The 19,374-nt window shown below is 33.8% G+C and overlaps 2 protein-coding genes across 11 annotated transcripts in view; one reads left to right on the top strand and one right to left on the bottom strand.

Annotated features, from left to right (window-relative positions):
- Nucleotides 1–19,374, bottom strand: part of Phf20l1 (PHD finger protein 20-like 1) — an 86,196-nt gene that overhangs the window by 62,984 nt on the left and 3,838 nt on the right. For all 3 annotated transcript variants that reach the window (XM_013025168.1, XM_013025171.1, XM_013025170.1), the window contains exons 3-4: nt 4,491–4,662; nt 4,255–4,339 (exon numbers count right to left, since the gene is read on the bottom strand). In XM_013025168.1, the coding sequence (XP_012880622.1) occupies nt 4,255–4,339; nt 4,491–4,662 (257 nt within the window). The remainder of the gene's footprint in view (nt 1–4,254; nt 4,340–4,490; nt 4,663–19,374) is intronic.
- The window catches only part of Tmem71 (transmembrane protein 71), a 51,292-nt gene continuing 45,495 nt past the window's right edge, over nt 13,578–19,374 (top strand). For all 8 annotated transcript variants that reach the window (XM_013025162.1, XM_013025167.1, XM_013025161.1 and 5 more), the window contains exon 1: nt 13,578–13,628. The gene's annotated coding sequence lies outside the window, so the exon portion shown is untranslated. The remainder of the gene's footprint in view (nt 13,629–19,374) is intronic.

Genomic DNA, 19,374 nt, shown 5'->3' with positions numbered 1-19,374 from the left:
ACTAAAGGCTCAAAGGAGCTAATCCTAAAATCACAGTAATCATAGTATTAGTATCATCAATTCTCCAACAACTTAAACTTCATTTTCTATAGATGTCTGTGGTTAAACAAGACAGGATAAAAGAATAAGAGTGTTTTTCGTTTCTGAGTGTGATATGTGTGAGAGTACATATAACTGTACACACACATATCCCTAGGGAACTTGAAGCTTGGAAAGTCCCAAAGCTCTTTATACTTAAAGGATCTATTCTCAACTGGAGAACACTGTTTGATTCTGCTTTGAGTGGATCCTTCTATCTACCAGAAAAAAAAAATCATATATCTCCGTTTTAGAGACTGTTTCTCACTGCCTACTATGCACTACACTCTGAACTAGACACTTAGGGGTTCTGAACATTGCATGTAAGTGCCAGAACACAACTCTATAGAAGTATACGTTTTCCACTGGAAAAGGAGAAATAACCTGCATGTGTATGTAGTGAGTAATAAAGCTATAGACATATATAGCTTTTAATTAATTACAATAATGGAGTTAAAATTTCTGCAGTTATATCATCATTATGAGGAAAACCACTGATTTATTTTTTCACATTTAGTGTGTGTGTGCGCATGCCAGTCCTGGAGCTTGAACTCAGGTCCTACGTAGGTGCTGTACCAGTGTTTTGTTGCTCAAGGATAGCCCTCTACCACTTGAGCTACAGCTCTACGTCTAGGATTTTGCTGGTTAACCAAAGAGATAAGATTCTAATACCCTTCTCTGCCTTGGCTGAATTCCAACTGTGATCCCTGGATGTCAGCATCAGTAGCTCACTGATGGCCCACTTATAATGTTTGCCTGAAAACCTTTGCTTCCCACTGACGTCTTTGTCTATAGCCTATCCCCTATAAAGCAAATCTTCATTCCTAACAATTCATAGTTCCTTGAAATAGCAAAGCTCTCTCATTTCTTTTCTAAGCAGCTTTCTTCTGCAGAAATTTTCTCTTCTTTTGTTAAGCTATATCTCTTTTAGGCTAGGTTTAAAGAAAGTATATCTTGTTAGACCAAGTGTCACTCTTTTTTAAAAAAGTTTTATCTTGTTATTACAGGAGTTACAGATAAGTCAAGTGCATTTTTTAAAAATGTATTTTTATAAAATGCATTTATTTTTAGACAATGTCATCCGTTCCCTTGCACTCCCAAGTGCCATTCTTGTCAGGAAGCTGTCACTCAATATTTGCTTCTTTAGAAAAATAGTAAGTAGTCAAGATTAAGAAATTATAATAGAAAACATATAAATAACTTGAAATAGACATTTAAATATTTCAAAATGAGAAGTTTTAAACATAAAATATTTAAGTATATTTTCAAAAAATAAGCAAATTTTCATTCCTTTCCAAATTCCTTTTTTTACATAGTTATAGATTTTATTTATTTTTTTAAATCAAGCTGTTTATGAGTACAATGTATCTTGATTAATTCATCCATTTAACACTCTCACTCATCCCTCCCCCTACCCACTCCTCTCCTCATTCTTCTTAATTTTGTAGGGTATACACTGGATTCTTCTCTGTATGTTCCCTCTTGTCCTCATCATTTATCTGTTTTCCTTTAACCCTACTCCATCCCTTATGAGAACTTGCTTCCTGGTGTATTATTTTGTTGAATTTTGATTTCCAAAAACTTACACTATTTGAGTTCTCCCTTGAACCTACTGTATTTCAGTCAATACATTTGTATTCACTTGCATACCACCTAATGTATTTACTTGTTGAGTTTGTAAGCTAAATCTACCTTCTACATACAAGGAAAAAATGGATTCTTTTCTCCCCGGGCCTGACCTAGTTCACTTAACATTTTCCCAAGTCTTTCTATTTCTTTACAAATGGTACAATATTGTGCTTTCTAATGGAAGAGTAAAATTCTACTCTGTATATACACTACATTTTCTTGATCTACTCGTCCACTTAGGGACATCGAGGCTGAATCCACATATCAGTTATGGAGAATAGTGCTGCAATGAACATGATTGTGCTGGTGGCCTCAGAAGTGGAATTGCTGGTTCAAAGGATAGTTTTATGTTTAATTTTTTGAGGGACCTCCACAACAGCGTACTAAAGGGCCACATCCTTGCCAGCATTATACTGTTAGTTTCCATGCAACAGCCATTTTAACTGGGGTGAAGTGGAATCTCAATGTTGTTTTGATTTGCATTTCCTTTATGGCCAAAGATTTTGAGTGTTTCTTCATTGGCCATTTTTACTTCTTGTGAGAACTCTCTTTAGCTCATTAGCCCATTTATTAATTGGGTTGTTGGTTTTTGAGGGTTTAATTTCTTAAGTCCTCTGTATATTCTGGATATTAGGCCATTTCCGATGTGTTGCTGGCAAAAGTCTCCCATTCTGTAGGTGGTCTTTTTAGCTTGATGGTATGTCTTTTGCCACACCAAAACTTTTTAGTTTGATGCAGTCCCATTTATAAAGTCTTTCTTTGATTTGCTGTCCTTGTGGATCTTTACTCAGAAAGTTTCTACCTGGGCCCAGGAGCCCTTGTGTTTCCCCTACTCTTTCCTGTAATAGTTTTGTGCTTTTAGGTCTTACATTGATGTTTTTAATCTATTTGGTTTGATACTGGTGCAAGGACATATATAATGATAATGTTTGAGTTTTCTGCCTGTGGAAATCCAGTTTTGCCAGCACCATTTTTTGAAGTGGCTGTCCTTCTTCCAGCCTATGTTTTGGGTTCCTTATTGAATATTAAATGGCTGTAGGTCAGTGGATTTATTTCTGAGTCTTCTCTTCTGTTCCCTTGATCTTCAGGCCTATTTTTGTGCTAGTACCAAGCTGTTTTCATTATGTCTGTCATACAGTTTGAAGTTTGCTATTGTTATTCTTCCAGCACTATTCTGCCTAAGAATTGCTTTTGTTATTTGGGATCTTTTGTTACTCCATATGAATTTTTGGATTCCTTTCTCTATCTCATTGGAGAATAATGTTGGGATTTTGAGGTTTATTGCATTGAATTTGTAGATTGCTTTGGGGTCTTTGAATTTCCTTAAGTCTTCGTCAATTTCCTTCTTTAAATTTTTTAAGTTTTCATTATAGACATGCTTCATATCTTTGGTTAATTCCTAAGTCATTTTGTGTTTTGTTGTTTGTCTTTTGTATATTTTTTCTTTTTTGTGTCTTGTATTTTTGAGATTATTGAAAATGGAGTTGTTTTCCTAATTTCAGTCTCAATCTCCTCATTGTTGGCATACAGAAAAGCTTCTGACTCTTTTGTGGATTGAGTTTATACCCTGTTATTTTACCAACGTTTTGAATCACCTCTAGTAGCTTGGAGGAGTCTATAGAGTCCGTTAGGTACAAGTTCTTCTAAAAAAAAACAGGAATAGTTTTACTTCTTCGTGACATTCCAAATTATTTACTTGATAAATTCTTTCTTTATGTGTGTGTGTGTGCTGGTCCTAGAGCTTGAACTCAGAGTACTGCCCCTGAAATTTTGTGCCAAAAGTTAGCACTCTATCATTTGAGCCACAGCTCAAATTCTGGCTTTTTGCTGGCTAACTGGAGTCTCATAGACTTTCCTACCTGAGCTACCTTCAAACCATGATCCTCAGATCTCAGCTTCCCCAGTACCTAGGACTACAGACATGAGCTACCAGCACCTGACTAAATTCTACTTCATAAGCTCATTTATCTGTTCATAAGGTTTCCTAGCCTTATACCATCCTAACACATTTGACTTTTGCATTATTTTCAACATTTCTGAACACTTAAATAATTCAATTATTTGTAGATAGTACTTAAGGGAAGAGAAAAGAAGTACAATAAAGACAATCAGTCAACTGGTTAAGTTTCATGTTCTTTTCTAAAAAAAAATACTGTATATATTTAACTCACAAGTAAAACTGAATAGAATTTCCCCCTTATCTTTAATTTTTAACCTTTCCTCATACTTCATTGAGATGAGTATCTCAATATAACTTAGTCATGACCTGGAAATACCAAAGTAGATATAAAATTCATATAAGCCCGGAAAATTTAAGATAAAAACTTAACCAATTACCTCTACTAACTTAACCAGTTTATTCAAGCAGCAATTCACATGCCATCTTATTCTATGAAATATAAGAATGTTTCCAACATCTATTATTAACAGAAAGTTTATTCAGTAAAAAAGCTGTATGCAATGATCCCATAACTAATTATAATTTAAAATATAATGAAATTTTTCTCTTGATCCCATTTTACATTTCAGATCATTTCAAATACATACCTTCTTTGTTAATTGCTTCAATCTTGGCAGGATAATAGCGACAGTCTGTCCAACGAGCCAGGACTTCTTCTCCAGCTTTAAAATCCTATTTTAAACAACTTTTAAGATCAATTCCATGTATAATACATATGCATTTCCTTAACATAAACAAGCTTTGTAAAATTTAACACAATCCTTTAAAAACGTATCATTACAATTTAACAAAAGTTGCAAATAAAAAAAATCTTGCTACTTACAAAGAAATCTTCCTCATCTTTTAGTCCTTCTTTTCTTAGTGCAGGTCTCTCAAGGGGTCGCAACCTATTGCTATCCCAGTAAATCCATTCATCATAGCGATGACTCCAACGCTCAAAATGGACTAACATCTTGCCCTCCTCATAGTCAATTTTTTCAATTCGTGATGGATACCTCAAAAATAAAAAAGCCTCATATCAAGAGGAAATACTTGTATTTGTTTATCTAAAGTATGAAATAGATTTAACTATTGCTTATCATTAAAACTATCAACAAAAATAGTACGTCCATATTTTTGAACTATTAAACCCATAAAGTTTGTCTTATTATTGTCTTTTGTTAATGAATTGTATCAAGATCTGAGGAAAAAAACTATTTGATATACTTCAACTGGGGGCAAAAATTACTGTTTGAAGTACTCCTGACATGAATCAAGGGCTTTAAACATATTTCTATTTTAATGTCCCAAGATTTTCAATTCTGGAAATTGATAAGCAAAGTATGATTTGTATGGCAGAGAAAATAGAAACCACCTGAAATATGTCTGGAAAAACTGAAGAGTGCACAAACAATAAAATGTATACTGAGTAGATTATTAGTCTTCAAATGTGATGTTTACAAGGAATTTATGATGTGAAAATATGCAAGCAGCACAATATATAGATTACATAGAATAATATATCAATTATGTTTAAAATAAAACACAAGAATATGCCAACATGTACATCTATCTCTATGTGGCCTAAGTACACCTTTTTCTCTGTTCTAATGTTTTATAATGAACATAAATGATACTAAGAAAAAGCTCAGTAAAGCCTTCAATCTTAAAGTACAAAACAAGTCACTGCTTTGCCTTCATGTGTGATGATTCTTCTATGATTACTTCCAAACTAGAAAATTAGTTCACTAGAGTTTTTAGAAAGAAAATCGCCTCATCATTTATATCCTAATATACTATAATATACTAATTTTAGTATACAAATACTACTATAGGCAACATGTTTTTTAAATTTTATTATAAGAATGACATCAGAGGGGTTAGTTATATAAGTAGGGTAATGAGTGCATTTCTTGTTGAACATTGTTACCCCCCTCCCTTGTTTTCTCCTACCTTCCTTCCCCTCTGCGGGTCCCCTCCCCTACTAAGTTGTAAAGTTCATTGCCAACATACTGTACTGTGAATATCACTGTTGTAATTCACCCTTTGTCCTTTGTCTCACCATTTTATTATTCCCCTTCCCTTGTATAAACATATATACAAGACACAAGGTACCAAAATACAAAACAGTGACAACATGGAATAAACCAAAGGAAAAAAAGAAATAATGTCACACTGTACATTAAAAAACAAAAACACAGAAAAAAACAAAGAAACCCTTGTTTCCATATCTTAGAGTTCATTTCGATTAGCATCAATTTATATGATCCTATGTACATAACTATTGAGCTATTGTGATCCTCTGATAGGGCTATACTAGACATATACTAATTATTACAAATGAGGGAAACCATGGAGACTGTCTCTTTGTAGCTGGCTACTTCACTTAATATGACTTTTTTCTAAGTCCTTTCATTTCCTTATGGGGCAATGTCATTCTTTCTGATGGAGGCATCGACTTCCATTGTGTATATATACCACATTTTCTTGATCTGTTCACCTACTGAGGGGCATCTGGGTTGGTTCCATATCTTAGCTATGGTAAATGCTGCAATGAACATAGTTGTGCTTGTAGCTTTAGTGTGGCCTTGTTTGTGGTCATTTGGGTAAAGACCCAGACATGGGATTGCCAAATCATAGAGGAGCTCTATGTGGAAAGCTCTGCTTTCCAGAGTAGTTGAACTAGTTGACATTCCTACCAATAGTGTAGTAGTGTTCCCTTTCTGCCACATCTCCACCAGCATGTATTACTATTTGTTTTCTTGATAATGGCCATTCTAACTGGGGTGAGGTATAATCTCAATGTAGTTTTGATTTGCATTTCTTTTATGGCCAGAGTTGTTGAACAATTCTTCATGTGCCTATCAGCTATTCTTATTTTCTTTCCAGAGAAGTCTCTTTTTAATTTTTTAGTCTACTTATTAATGGAGTGGTTGTTTGAGGATTTGTTTTGGGGGGGTTTCATTTTTTGAGCTCTAGGTATAATTTTGATTTAGGCCCTTGTCTGTTATATGGCTAGTGAACATCTTCTCCCAATCTGTGGACTTTCTACTTCTCTTGCTAGTATGTCCTTTGCCATGTGTAAGCTCTGCAGTTTAGTGCAGTGCCATTTATCCAGCCTTTCTTTGATTTGTTGTGTTTCTGAATTTTTATTTAGGAAGGTGTGACCTGTGCCAAGGAGCCCTAGTGTATTCCCTATCCTTTCCTACAATATTTTCAGGGTATCTGCTCTTACCTCAAGGTCTTTGATCCATTTGGAGTTGATTCTAGTGCAGGGTGATATATAAGGATCTAACTTCAATTTTCTACACATGTATAGCCAATTCTGACAGCACCATTTGTTGAAGAGACTGTCTTTCTTCCATCTAATAATTTTGGCTCCCTTATCAAAGATTAGGTGGTCATAGGTCTGTGAAATCACTTCTGGGTCTTCAATCCTTTTCCATTGCTCCTCAGGCCTGTTCATGTACTAGTACCAAGCTGTTTTAATAACTACAGCTTTATAATAGAGTTTGGCATTTGGCATTGATATTCCTCCAGAACTGTTTTTCCCACTAAGGATTGTTTTTGCTATTCAGGGTCTTTTAGTATTCATTATGAATTTTTGGATTGCTTCTTCTATTTCATTAAAGAATGTTGTTGGGATATTGATGAGTTTTGCATTGAATATAGCTTTGGGCAGTATTGCCATTTAGGTGACAAGTTTTAAAACAAATTTGATTAAATAAATAACACCAAGAACCCAATAGCAAAACTTTTCTATATTTGGATAAATTTGCAATTTTTGTTTTCCCTATGGGATCTCAGCTTTAAATACACAAAACAATGAAATTTTTGTTTTATGGAACAACTGTGTCATAAAAGATCTTTTATTCATCTCAATAACCTGAATTTGTCTCTAATATAACTTTTTAGCTCTCTTGACATTTCATCTTATTTTTATCTCATGATACTGAACATACCATGCTTGGTCAAGCCATGTGTGCTTTTTCTACATTATATTGTTTATTCTCAGCTCTAGACTGCCCTTCCCTTCATCTACTCATGGTTCAGGACTTAACATGTAGCCACTTGTATGGAAACCTCCTTAAATTCCCTTCCATTCTTACAACAGGTACCAAAACTGACTGCTGTGGACAGTTTTTATTCTTGGAGATGGAGACATTGCAACGTGTAACACAAGAAAAAAAAAAGGTAACAGGATCAAATATGCTAGGAAACCACTGAATTTAAGAAAATTAAACTGTTATCCAGGTGCCAGTGGCTCATGCCTGTAATCCTAGCTACTCAGGAGGCTGAGATCAGAGGATTGTGGTTCAAAGCCAGGCTGGGCAGGAAAGTTTGTGAGATGCGTATCTCCAATAAACTACCAGAAAACCAGAAATGGTGTTGTGGCTCAAGTGGTAGAGCATTCGCCTAGAGCTAAAATGCTCAGGGACAGTGCCCAGGCCCAGAGTTGAAGCCCTATGACCAAAAAAAAAAATCCATAGATGAAAATACATTCCAGAAAACATAGGGAATTATGTCACTCATCTTTTCAGGAAATGTTCATTAAACATTTGTGGAGAAAGAACACAGGTAAGGAGCATGATACAAAAATACTACTGCAGCTGGTAAGCTCTGGGTGTAAACTGAGCCATGCTCATCTTCCTAGTCCCCAGCACAGAGACAAGATACACAATGGCCACTCAGAGTGCTTAGAAGGGATAAGATGTAACATTAAAGGAAGATAATCTGCATGTTTTCCCCAAGACCTTAATTTAGGTCTGAACCTTTTTAGGAAAATTGATGCAAGGCTACATTCCAGTATAGAAAAGCATAAACAAGGAAATCTATGGTATTCACACACTCTTGAGGTAGACATGCCTGTACAAGTCACCAAGAATCAAAAAACATCTTTTTCAAGGTTGCTCTCATTTTGCTTCTGCTGCTCTAATTTCTTAAACATGAAAATTGTCAACAGCACTAAGAGAAGCCTAGGATAAGACTGTCGACTGTCTGTCCTTTATTGCAGCATTCATTAGCTACTATGAAGAGATTTTGTGTAACTTATAAAAATTGATATATTCTTCTTATAACATAAGCACTTCTATTTTCTTATGCTGTTCACTGTCTAAATTGTCAGAAAAAACTAAGTTTTTTCAAATTCAAAATTTATGCTAATATATAGTAAAACTTTTCTCAAGTAAGAATAAGCTGGTTCAAGTAATAAGATACATTTTCTTTCCCTTTTTCTCTTTATTTTATTTGAAAAACTTGGATTTGAACCTCAACATTAGAACCATTATACCACTTCAGCCAAACTTCTAGCCCTTAATACTTCAGTTACTTTTCATAAAGTCTCATAGTTTTTTAACTGGGGTTTATATCAAACTTCAATCCTACCTTTGCCTTCATCGTTGCTGGGTTTATAGCTGTGAATCATCACAACTGCACTGTTTCACTAGACAGGGTCTCATGATATTTACATGTAGGCTGGTCTCAAATCACAATCCTACTCCCTCCTCTCAAGTAGCTGGGATTATAGGCATGAGCCACTAGGCCCAATTCACAGCTCTACTTTAGTTAAGAATGGCAATATAAATGAATTGTTAACCTCAATTGAATCTTTGAGTAACTTATGGTTTTTCTGATATCTCAAATTTTGTTGGCTGAAGTCTTGAAGCAACAGTCAGGTTAAAAATTACATTGTAGGAAACCTCTTTCAGGATAAATAACAGAATAAATAACTAAGGAGAATGATAAATTTATGATTAAGGCCAAGAATTAAATAAGTAATTGAGATCATCAAGATTATAACCTATTTAGCTTTTCACAAAGTTTCCTACTCAAATTTTGATTTTCTGGGACTTTATATATTCCAGGAAGGATTTGAACTCTCCATCTTCATGCCTGAGTTCCTGAATACTGGTGTTTACAGGCATGTCCATTTGAATTTTGAATTTTAAACATGTAAGAAATGATATGATTATCAAGAATTTCTGAATTTCTATTCATTCATTCAACAATACTTGAACACTTAGTAAGACAGACACTTGCTATGAGCTGCTGACAAAAAAAATCATAACTCCAATCATAAATAGACTTAAGAGTCAGTTAAGGAGAAGGAAAGAATATTTATTGTCATATGTATATCAGTCATTGTATTGTTTACTTACTACAGGTTGAATGCTCTTTATATAAACAGTCTTACTTGATTTTTTTGGCTACTCTCCACAGTATAGATAACATAGTCTCCATCTAAAGATGAAGACCAGTCAAAAAATATTAATGGTACAGACATTATTCAAAGCAAAGACTAACTTGCACAAAAACCTAGGCCCCATGCCAATAGGACAAAAAAGATAAGGCCTGTTATCTGAGGGATGACATTATATACAATGAAACTGGCCACATAGCATGCTTCAATAGTTCAGACTTTCAGGAAGTTTACTGAAAGTTCTTGGGAGACTTTACCCATGATAGACTTGGGGCACTAGAAGAGTGTAGATTTAAATGGTACACAAGGGTAATGTATACACAGAACATAATTAATTTGTTGATGAATATTTCCTTAAAACAGTCATAGGACTTTAGGTTAGAGAATAGCCAATGTGAAATTCAGAGACAAGAAGAATGTGGTATCTGTTCTCAAGAACTCATGGTAAAAGATGGACTTGTTAGCTTGGTTCCAACTTTTAGGGATTAAAAATAAAACACTACTAGATGAACCTTTGTTCTATAGACACCAAAGGGTCTAAATTTGCACTTAATTTAGTGATCAATGTATACCTTAGGGGGGGAAAAATCATAACATCAAGATCTTTGCAATACATGAAAAATGAAGAAAATTAGAATTTAACATATAGTTCTACACAGTGAAATCATTTCCCTGTTATAGCAGATGTTCCACAGTAATAATGCTTTGATACATACACACAGTGAGAGAAAAATATTGTTGAATAAATGGATTCAAAAATGCTTCCCTTTCTTGGAATACAATATTATCATGTTGATTCACTATTTATGTTTTACTCAAATTGACATAAGAATTTCTTACTGAATTTGGAAGATGTGGTGTTCATGTTTTTGTTTTTGTCATTTTGTTGAAGGCTAAATCCTAGGAAACTGTTAAAGAATAGTGATTATGCTCAGTCCAAGACATTTATAACTGAATTGGGAAAATATTTAAATGAGCAAACAGAGTTTCAGAGTGTAAAGTCTCAGGTAAGATGCCAAAACCATGATTTGGGACAAGTATAAAAGAAAACAACCAAAGCTGTCACCTCAAAAGTGTTCAATAGAAAGAGATGGAGAGAAGGCAACTTCACAAACTGATTCTTCAACATTAAAAGTCTACACAGAGCTCTCATACCTATTATCATCACCTGTCACTTCAAATTACTATAGAATCTCCATTATCTGCCTTTCCTCTCTAAAATTCAGACACTGTTCCAAGAAAGGCTGATGAGTGACACTGATATCAATAGAAGTAAGGGATGGCCTGCAATGCTCTGGGGAATCTACCTTGAAGCCTGAATAACAAAGTTTATTTTCAGAAAATTCAAGAAATATAATTCATCCTAAAATAAGTTCAAAGACATAAGGAATAGTAAGAATGTTACTATGTCTGACACAACATCTAATTTTTTTTAAATCACTTTGCATTCAATCTAAAGACAATAAAACAAGTCATTGCTATTTGAATTTAAGGAACTCATTCTGACTTGTCATCTAGCCTGGTATACCAGATTTTTACCTATATTCAAAAAGAAAGACAACTATAGGAAGATAAGGGAAATTCCCACATAAACTTATGATTCAGTGCTCACTGCACTTAAACTAGAACTGATTACTACTTAATAATAAGTTTATAACTCCTTGAACAGAGCAGAATGTCCTAACTAAATGTCCTAGCCAATATGATGTCAATAAAAAGGTAAAAGTTTCCTTAAATTCTCCTCAATTTATATATTAAATATTTAAGTTGATAAGACAGCAAAATTTGTCATTTCTGTCAATTTAGAAATCAACAGTTCCTTATTCATTTCATTCATTTCAGCAAAGAAAAGTGAATCACATAACAAGGTGAATCACACTAACAAGGTAATAACTAATAAAGATATAATATTTTTATACTAGCATTCAAGAAGAGTATTTTTAAAAGAAATATTCTCTTGGTGAAGGTGCTTTTAAGTTTTGAAGGATGGTTATACAGGACACAGAGTTGAAATGTTTGTGATAAAACATAATGTGCATGTTAGCAGAATCCTACAGAATGAGCATTAACTTAAATATTTTTATGGATAAGGGCTTCATTCATAACATAATATTCATCAAAATGATTGAAATTAGAAGAGCTAGAAGCAGATAAGAGCTGCCTTACATGATTGTCAAGAGAAGGATTATTTGCCAAATAAAAATCAAGGTAGATGGTAGGGGGAAAACAATGGAGGGGGTAACAATGCTCAATAGGAAGTGTACTCATTACCTTGCTCATGTAACTGTAACCCTCTGTATAGTATCTTTACAATAAAAAATTTTAAAAAATCAAGGTAAAATGTAATCCAAAGCAAACACAGTGTAACTCCTTAATATTTTTACCCTCTCAGGGAAATACTTAAGATTTACAATATGCTTTGTATTCATCCTCACCCACTGATAATTATACTGAAAATGCAACACTATTACTGTTTTAGAATTCAGTGCTTTTAGAAACTGTCTGGTAATTTTTCACTTTAAAAAAACTGAAAACAACTTTTGATTGATTTGTATGTGATATTCCACCTGAAGTAAAAATATAAAATAATCTACAATTTTAAAAACATTCAGATAATAAATAGCTTATAAATGCTAAGTCTCTCAGCACATTACTTCTCATGTCTTTACAGACCTGAACATCTCATGGCACCTGTTTAATATAAACTGTCAGTTCCACCTGCTTGTAACTTTTCTTTCCACCACATTTTCTACCACAAGAATCCAGTGGACTTTCATCAATTCTCTCTACCTCTACATTCTTCTTTTCACCAGCACTGGACTCAGCATTTATATACTATGATTTTTTGCAGACCTAGTTATTCCAGAAAATTAAGATTCTGTTACACTGAAGTTGCCTACCCCTACTTAATATTTAGCATTCAAAAAATCTTTTTTAGTCATATTTGTTTACATATCTTTGATTCTGCCTTCTTAAAATGACTATCGTTCATACTATTTAATAGTTGAAATGTTTATTAAGTATCCACCAAGTAACCACACACAATACTAAATTCTTAATGATCAGTGTCTTCATTAATCCTCAAACCCTATCTGAAACACTATTATTGATCACTTTTTTTTTTTTTTGGTTGGTCGTGGGGCCTGAATGCTGAGCCTGGGCGCTGTCCCTCAGCTCTTCAGCTCAAGGCTAGCGCTCTACCACCTGAGCCATAATACCACTTCCGGCTTTTTCTGCTTATGTGGGGCTGAAGAATCGAACCCAGGACCTCATGCATGCAAGGCAAGCACTCTATCACTGAGCTACCTTCCCAGCCCTACTGATAACTTTTTAAAAAACAGGGGCTTGCTATGTAGCCATGGCTATCCTGTAAGTCACTATGAAGCCTAGGATAGCTTCAAATGAAAGATCTCCTGTCTCAACCTACCAAGCACTGTAATTATAAACCATCACACTTGAGGCTTGAACTCAAGGCTTGGATACCACTCCTTAGGCTTTTAACTCAAGGCTAGTGTTCTATCTATAGAGCCCCAGCTCCACTTCCAGCTTTTTGGTGGTTAATTAGAGATAGGACTCTCATGGGACTTTCCTGCCCCAGCTGATTTCAAACTGCAGTACTTGGATCTTAGCCTCCTAAGAACCTAGGATTATAGGTTTAAGCCACCAGCACACAACTCTTTCCTAATTTTTGAGTGACAAAAGCTCTGAGAGGTTCCATAACTTGTTCAAGAGTGTGTGTGTGTGTGTGTGCGTGCGTGCGTGTGTGCGTGTGTGTGTGTGTGTGTTATTGGTACTACAGCCTGAAAAGACTTCACACTTTCCCTTGGCTTTTTTGCTCATAGTTTATATTCTACGATTTGAGCCCTGGCTCCAATTTGGCATTTTAGGCTTTCCTGCCTTTGCTGGCTTTGAACTTCCATCTTTAGATCTCAGCCTCCTGAGTAAGATTACAAGCATGTGTCACTGGCACCTGGTTAAGCTATATGTTTAATTATTATGGACTCTGCATTGTGTACTTGATCTTCAATTGGTCAGTAATTGTGATGTTTCAAATCTTAGCAGGTTCTAACAGAAAGATACTACAACAGGTTAAAATAATGCAAAACTGAAATATTTCTATGACTTTTTTCTTTGGAAATAGTATTTACATTTATTTTAAGAATTGTATTACTGATATTGGAAACACAAAATTAAAAAAGTAGCATCTACTTCCTCAGCTAAAAGAATATCATTTAAGACCAAAACTGAAAACCCAGAAAAGTGGCAGATGCTAGTTCTGTCCATTCAGCAAAACTAGAACTGCAATCAATATATTCTTCTTAGTAGTTAACTACAACAGATAAATGGCTTTTAATCAGCTCCCATCAAAAAATAAACCATCGGGCTGGCTGGGAAGGTGGCTCAGTGGTAGAGAGCTTGCCTTGCATGCATGGGGCCCTGGGTTTGAAGAGCTGAGGGACAGTGCCCAGGCCCAGAGTTTAGGCCCCACGACCAGACCCCCCCCAAAAAAAATACAGGTTTTCAAAGTGGAGATGGAGAAGAAGGAGCTGTGCTGATTACTTGAGCAAAAAAAAACAAAAAAAAAAAAACCCATCACTTAACGTGATGTGACCAGCCTGAAAAGTTAGCACACACAAGAACAGCATTCAGAAGGAATGATGTTAGGGATATAGAAATATGTATGTGAATTGTATGTGATGAATGTAATCTGGTCCAATGTCAGATAAACTAATAAAAATGTCTTCTCTCTTGGTCTAACCTATTGCCTTTATATGACACAGACATAGAATAAGTTCAGACTGACTTTGTAGGATAGATATACCTGAAATTTACCTGCCTTACCCAAGTTCTCTGATCCCAAAGAACAAGATAACAGACTTGCTGGATATATAGGACCCTTCTTAACACCAGACATACAGCACTAGAGTAAGTCAGGAATTATGATGGCCTATGAACACCAAGCCCACTTAGTCAACTGAGGCTCAAAGCTTTAGAGAATCTGTACATGGGGCAATGGGTTATAGTACAGACATTGAACCAAATGCCTCAACTTTCTGTTCTTTTTGTTACAAATATTATCTATGTTTTTTCATTTTTCTCAACTCAATTTTCTCTTCTTCTAAGTGACTGGCAAGATGAACAGAATATATGTGACTTTGTCATGTCTTTCTTACTTCAGCATCGGGTTTGTTATTTACCTGCCTGAAACTAAGATTTTTTTTAAAATGCCATGAAGAAAGAGCTGAAAACAGAGTTTTAAAAAATTTGAGCTTACCATTCAAAAGAACCTAAGCTAACACTCCTGCACTCCCACTGGCAGGACCTGGAGGCAGAAAAACATCTCTCTGCACTTACAATTCTTATTTTAAGGCTTCTGGTTAAAATTTATTGTTTTTCCAATATACCATCTCTTTCCTTTACAAGAAAATTAGATGGGCATAAAAATAAAACAACCCCCCAAAAAGCCTTTATGGTCAGAAAACTTGTTAAAAAATGACATAATGAAAGGAAGAACATGAAATCAAGAAGAACTAGCAGAACCAACCATATTCATTTTGTATGTCTATGCTGCCTTATTTCTATTTGTGCCTTTCAGAATAGGGGTAGAGGTGGTTCCTATCTTTGACACCATTAAAAAGAGTAAACAGGGATTTACTTTATGGAAAATTTTAATATTATGGAATTAAAACATTTGTACAATGGTATAAACCTGCCCAGTAGTTAAACTGATGGTATACTTAGACAGTAAGATTAAAAAATTGTAATTATCTAAGTGTAATCAACTTCAGAACAAAGACTAATTCAAATTTGAATTCCCTGGAGAAGGGTCCCTCACCTGCAGTCCATAGACAAGATTTGTGAACTTAGAAACTCAATATATAATTATATTTATATATACTTTTTTTCTGAATCTACAGTTAAAATTAGCTTTTCTAAGGTAGTTGAGTCATAAAAATAATATATACATTGGACAACCTTATATGTAAAAGGATAAAAATTTTCTTTATATAACAAAAAATAATCTCCATTTGAAAAGTATTCAACTAATATTTTTATAAATTTTAAGTTCATCAAAGTAATATAAATATGGAATCATTTCTAAAATGCAATCCAGATACTACTTTATGGGAGCATTCACCTACCCTAAATGTAAATTGTACAACTTATCTCTTCTAATGTTTTCTTTTGAGTAACTAAGTTCAATCAGAAAAAGTAATGTTTAATTCAGAACATATGTATTTCTTTTAAATTAAAAGGCATTTGTACTTGCTACAATCTTAATTCCCTCAATTTCAAACTCTATTAAAATTCTGTTCATGACCATCTTAAGAAACTCACATTTGCAAATGTTCCATACAGTTCATAAACCTCCAAATGTGTGGAAACAGCATTTGCCAATTCAAATTTATCCTGTTCTATCAAACTCTGATACTTTGAGACATCTCCACATTTTTTAAATCTTTCCTTTTCTTTAGATCTAGAAGAGAATTAAATAGAAATATTCCAAAAGGAGTCAGAAGAGCATAACTCATCTGAATGTTTTAAATTGACTCTATGTTTCAAATTCCTTTTAAGACTAACATCAGCATATTACTTGATCTGTTTTGTTTTAATAACTAGATTGCTTACTATAAAGTAACTATTGTAATTCTAACCAGAAAACATAAGTTAAATCAATAGTCAATACCAGTTTTATCATTACCAAACAATATTCATATTGATCAGACATGTTAATAGTTGAAGAGTGCTCTGTGAGCCATAAGACTATGAAAATACAAGAATTGATCATCTCAAAAAATATTGTCTATAGCTTGTTGTAATGACAGATTTTTTTCCTTCCGATTCTAAATCACTCTTATGTCAATACTAATGCTCCATTTAAAAATTAATGATTAAGTCTTCAGCTCCCCAGAGATACTTCAACTCTCCCTCTTTCCTTGCATTTGTTAATGGCTTATAATTTATATTTAAATTTGTTTAATTCAAAGCAAGTTTAAACATACATGCTCAACTGATCCCTAAAAATCAACCTGTAAATAAAAAAAAAAAACAGTATTACTGCTTCCATTTTAGGGATAAGTGAACTAAGACTTACCCATACTTACATAATTAGCAACTATCTAGATTTAAACCCAACCACTTACAGTGTGTCAAGTATAATTCCAACTCTAAACCTTCTCTTTCCCCAAAAGCATTCCTGAATTAAAACACCTGTATCATTTTCATCCATACAATGTCACTATCTTCTAGAGATTATAAAACTGCATGTCAAGGTAGGAATGGACAGTGGTTATGGTAGAAATATGATGGAAATGAGACAGAGAATGACTAACTGTTTTAAGGGAACTAGCATTAGTCTATCCTTAAGCAGACTATTAAAGAGCTATAGAACATCTGACTACAGAACATCTGAAATTTAAAACAGCTCATGCTTCTCAGGGGAATTGGGTTTACTCAAGTAAATACAAAAAGTAAATAGTAAAATTAAGGTAACTGACCTCTCAACTGCTTCTCAGGACTTACACTCACTGGTATTGGTAAATACTCAAATTATCAATGAGTTTTCTTATGTAGATGTAGGCTAACTTTGGAAATAAAGTCTAATAAGTCAAGACTTAAGAATACAGTATATTTTCTAAGATAATTTTGTAAACTTTATAAGGAGTAAATGATATGGCTTACTTAAGCAGTAATAATATACTTTTTCTAGAAAAAAAGATTAAATGTTCCTATTAAATCATATGTACCTGAAAGCAGGAGTTTAACTTCATTTTATTTCTGACTACTACACTGAATTTATCATTGTATTCTAGGATTCCCACCAAAATGTATCTTCCTTTTTATAAGTAAAAAGGCTTATATACACAAAACAGAATCAGCTTACTGGCATTTTGAGTTTCTGCTATTATCACTTACACCTGATTTTTTTATGACTGTTTTGCTGTGTCATGATGGGGACTGAACCCAGGGTTGTATACATGCTAGGCTCTATGCTCTATGAACTATGCTATCAACCCTCTTTTATTTTGAGGCCGATTCTCACTAAATGGCATAGGCTGGGACCCAGAATTTATGATCCTCTGGCCTGGACCTCCAGAGAAGTTGGGATTATAGGCATGAAACACTGCTCTTTAAAATGAAATTTATCAACATGTGATAAGTTAATTCCTTAATAACAGAGGCAGAGCTTAGTGTAAATGTCTTGGGAACAAAGAAAGTAAGCAAGATTTGGAATCCTGTCCAACTGTATCTATCCAATATCTATTACAGCTCAAACTACATTTATATCCAATGACTCAATAATTCTCAAATCTTAAAAGAATTTGGAAGATGAAATATTTAATAAGGATGCAAAAGCAATATGCAAGAAAAGAGGAAAGAGCAAAGGAGGGAGAGAAATGTTTCGATATATTTAAACTATTATCTATTCTGTTACGCGTGAGAATGTCAGAAGTTTGTTTCTCAATAATCAAATAACCTTATACCTGATATTAAAGAAAAATATTTAAAAAATTTATATGAAAACTAGAAAGAACTTTAACAAATGTAATATCCTTGTATGATATATAAATATGATACAATATAGTTTATTATCTCATTTAGCTCTAAAACCCATTAAGAATACTGTCTCAATATGGTCTCACAGAACTTTTATGCCACATATAAATTAATTTAAGCAATTTAGCAGTTGTTCCGTGTTTACCATTTAATACTAAATTTAAAACTAATCTGAGGCTAACTAGTTCTTGATACACTACTGATATTTAAAAAACAAAAAACAGATATTTGAATTTATTACAGATTATGAATATGCACATAGCTTTAAAGCCACCTAAAGCAAAATTGCAAAAGTCTTTATATAAAGGATCTGATAAAAATATCAAATCAATGATGTCGTTTCAACCACAATAATATTTATGCTAGTTTTCTGCCCATTACTTCAAGACCATTACTGGAGTAATGCAGATTGAACCTAACCTTCAACAAAGAGAATACTTGCACATAGTATTAACATATCTAATAAGCAGTAAGTGCTTCCTGATGAGAACCTACAACTTGGCTTCTTCTTTGAAATTCCAAATACTCTAAAAGCACAAACCACTATAGTATATTTAATCCTACGAGTACCTCCTTTTATAATCTTTTTCTTTTAACTACCATATCATAAATTTAACAGTCATTGAATTAAAAAACATTTCACTACCAAAAGTTTATCACCAATATGAAAATTATGGTACTATCTGTAAACACTACTTAAAGAACTAATGAACTATGTGCTTCTCCAAAACTGGAAGCTAGTTCAACTACAGCTTTGTCTGCTGAAAAGCCAAAGAGAATATATGGAAAAGAATTAACTAGTTATTCACAGAATCAAGAACTTAAAAAATATTAACATCAAAACAGAAGTATTATTTCTGTTCTCTTACATCACACATAGATGTAGTAGTGTATCTTCACAATGATAGACTCCTATTGGCCAAATCAGAACAAGGCTTACTGCATAAGCCTTCATCTTTTGTTGTATGGT

The sequence above is a fragment of the Dipodomys ordii genome, unplaced genomic scaffold (assembly GCF_000151885.1).
Source record: "Dipodomys ordii isolate 6190 unplaced genomic scaffold, Dord_2.0 Scaffold82, whole genome shotgun sequence".
Taxonomy (NCBI): domain Eukaryota; kingdom Metazoa; phylum Chordata; class Mammalia; order Rodentia; family Heteromyidae; genus Dipodomys; species Dipodomys ordii.
Note: the sequence above shows the minus strand (reverse complement) of the source record. Positions and strands in the feature narration are given on the sequence as shown.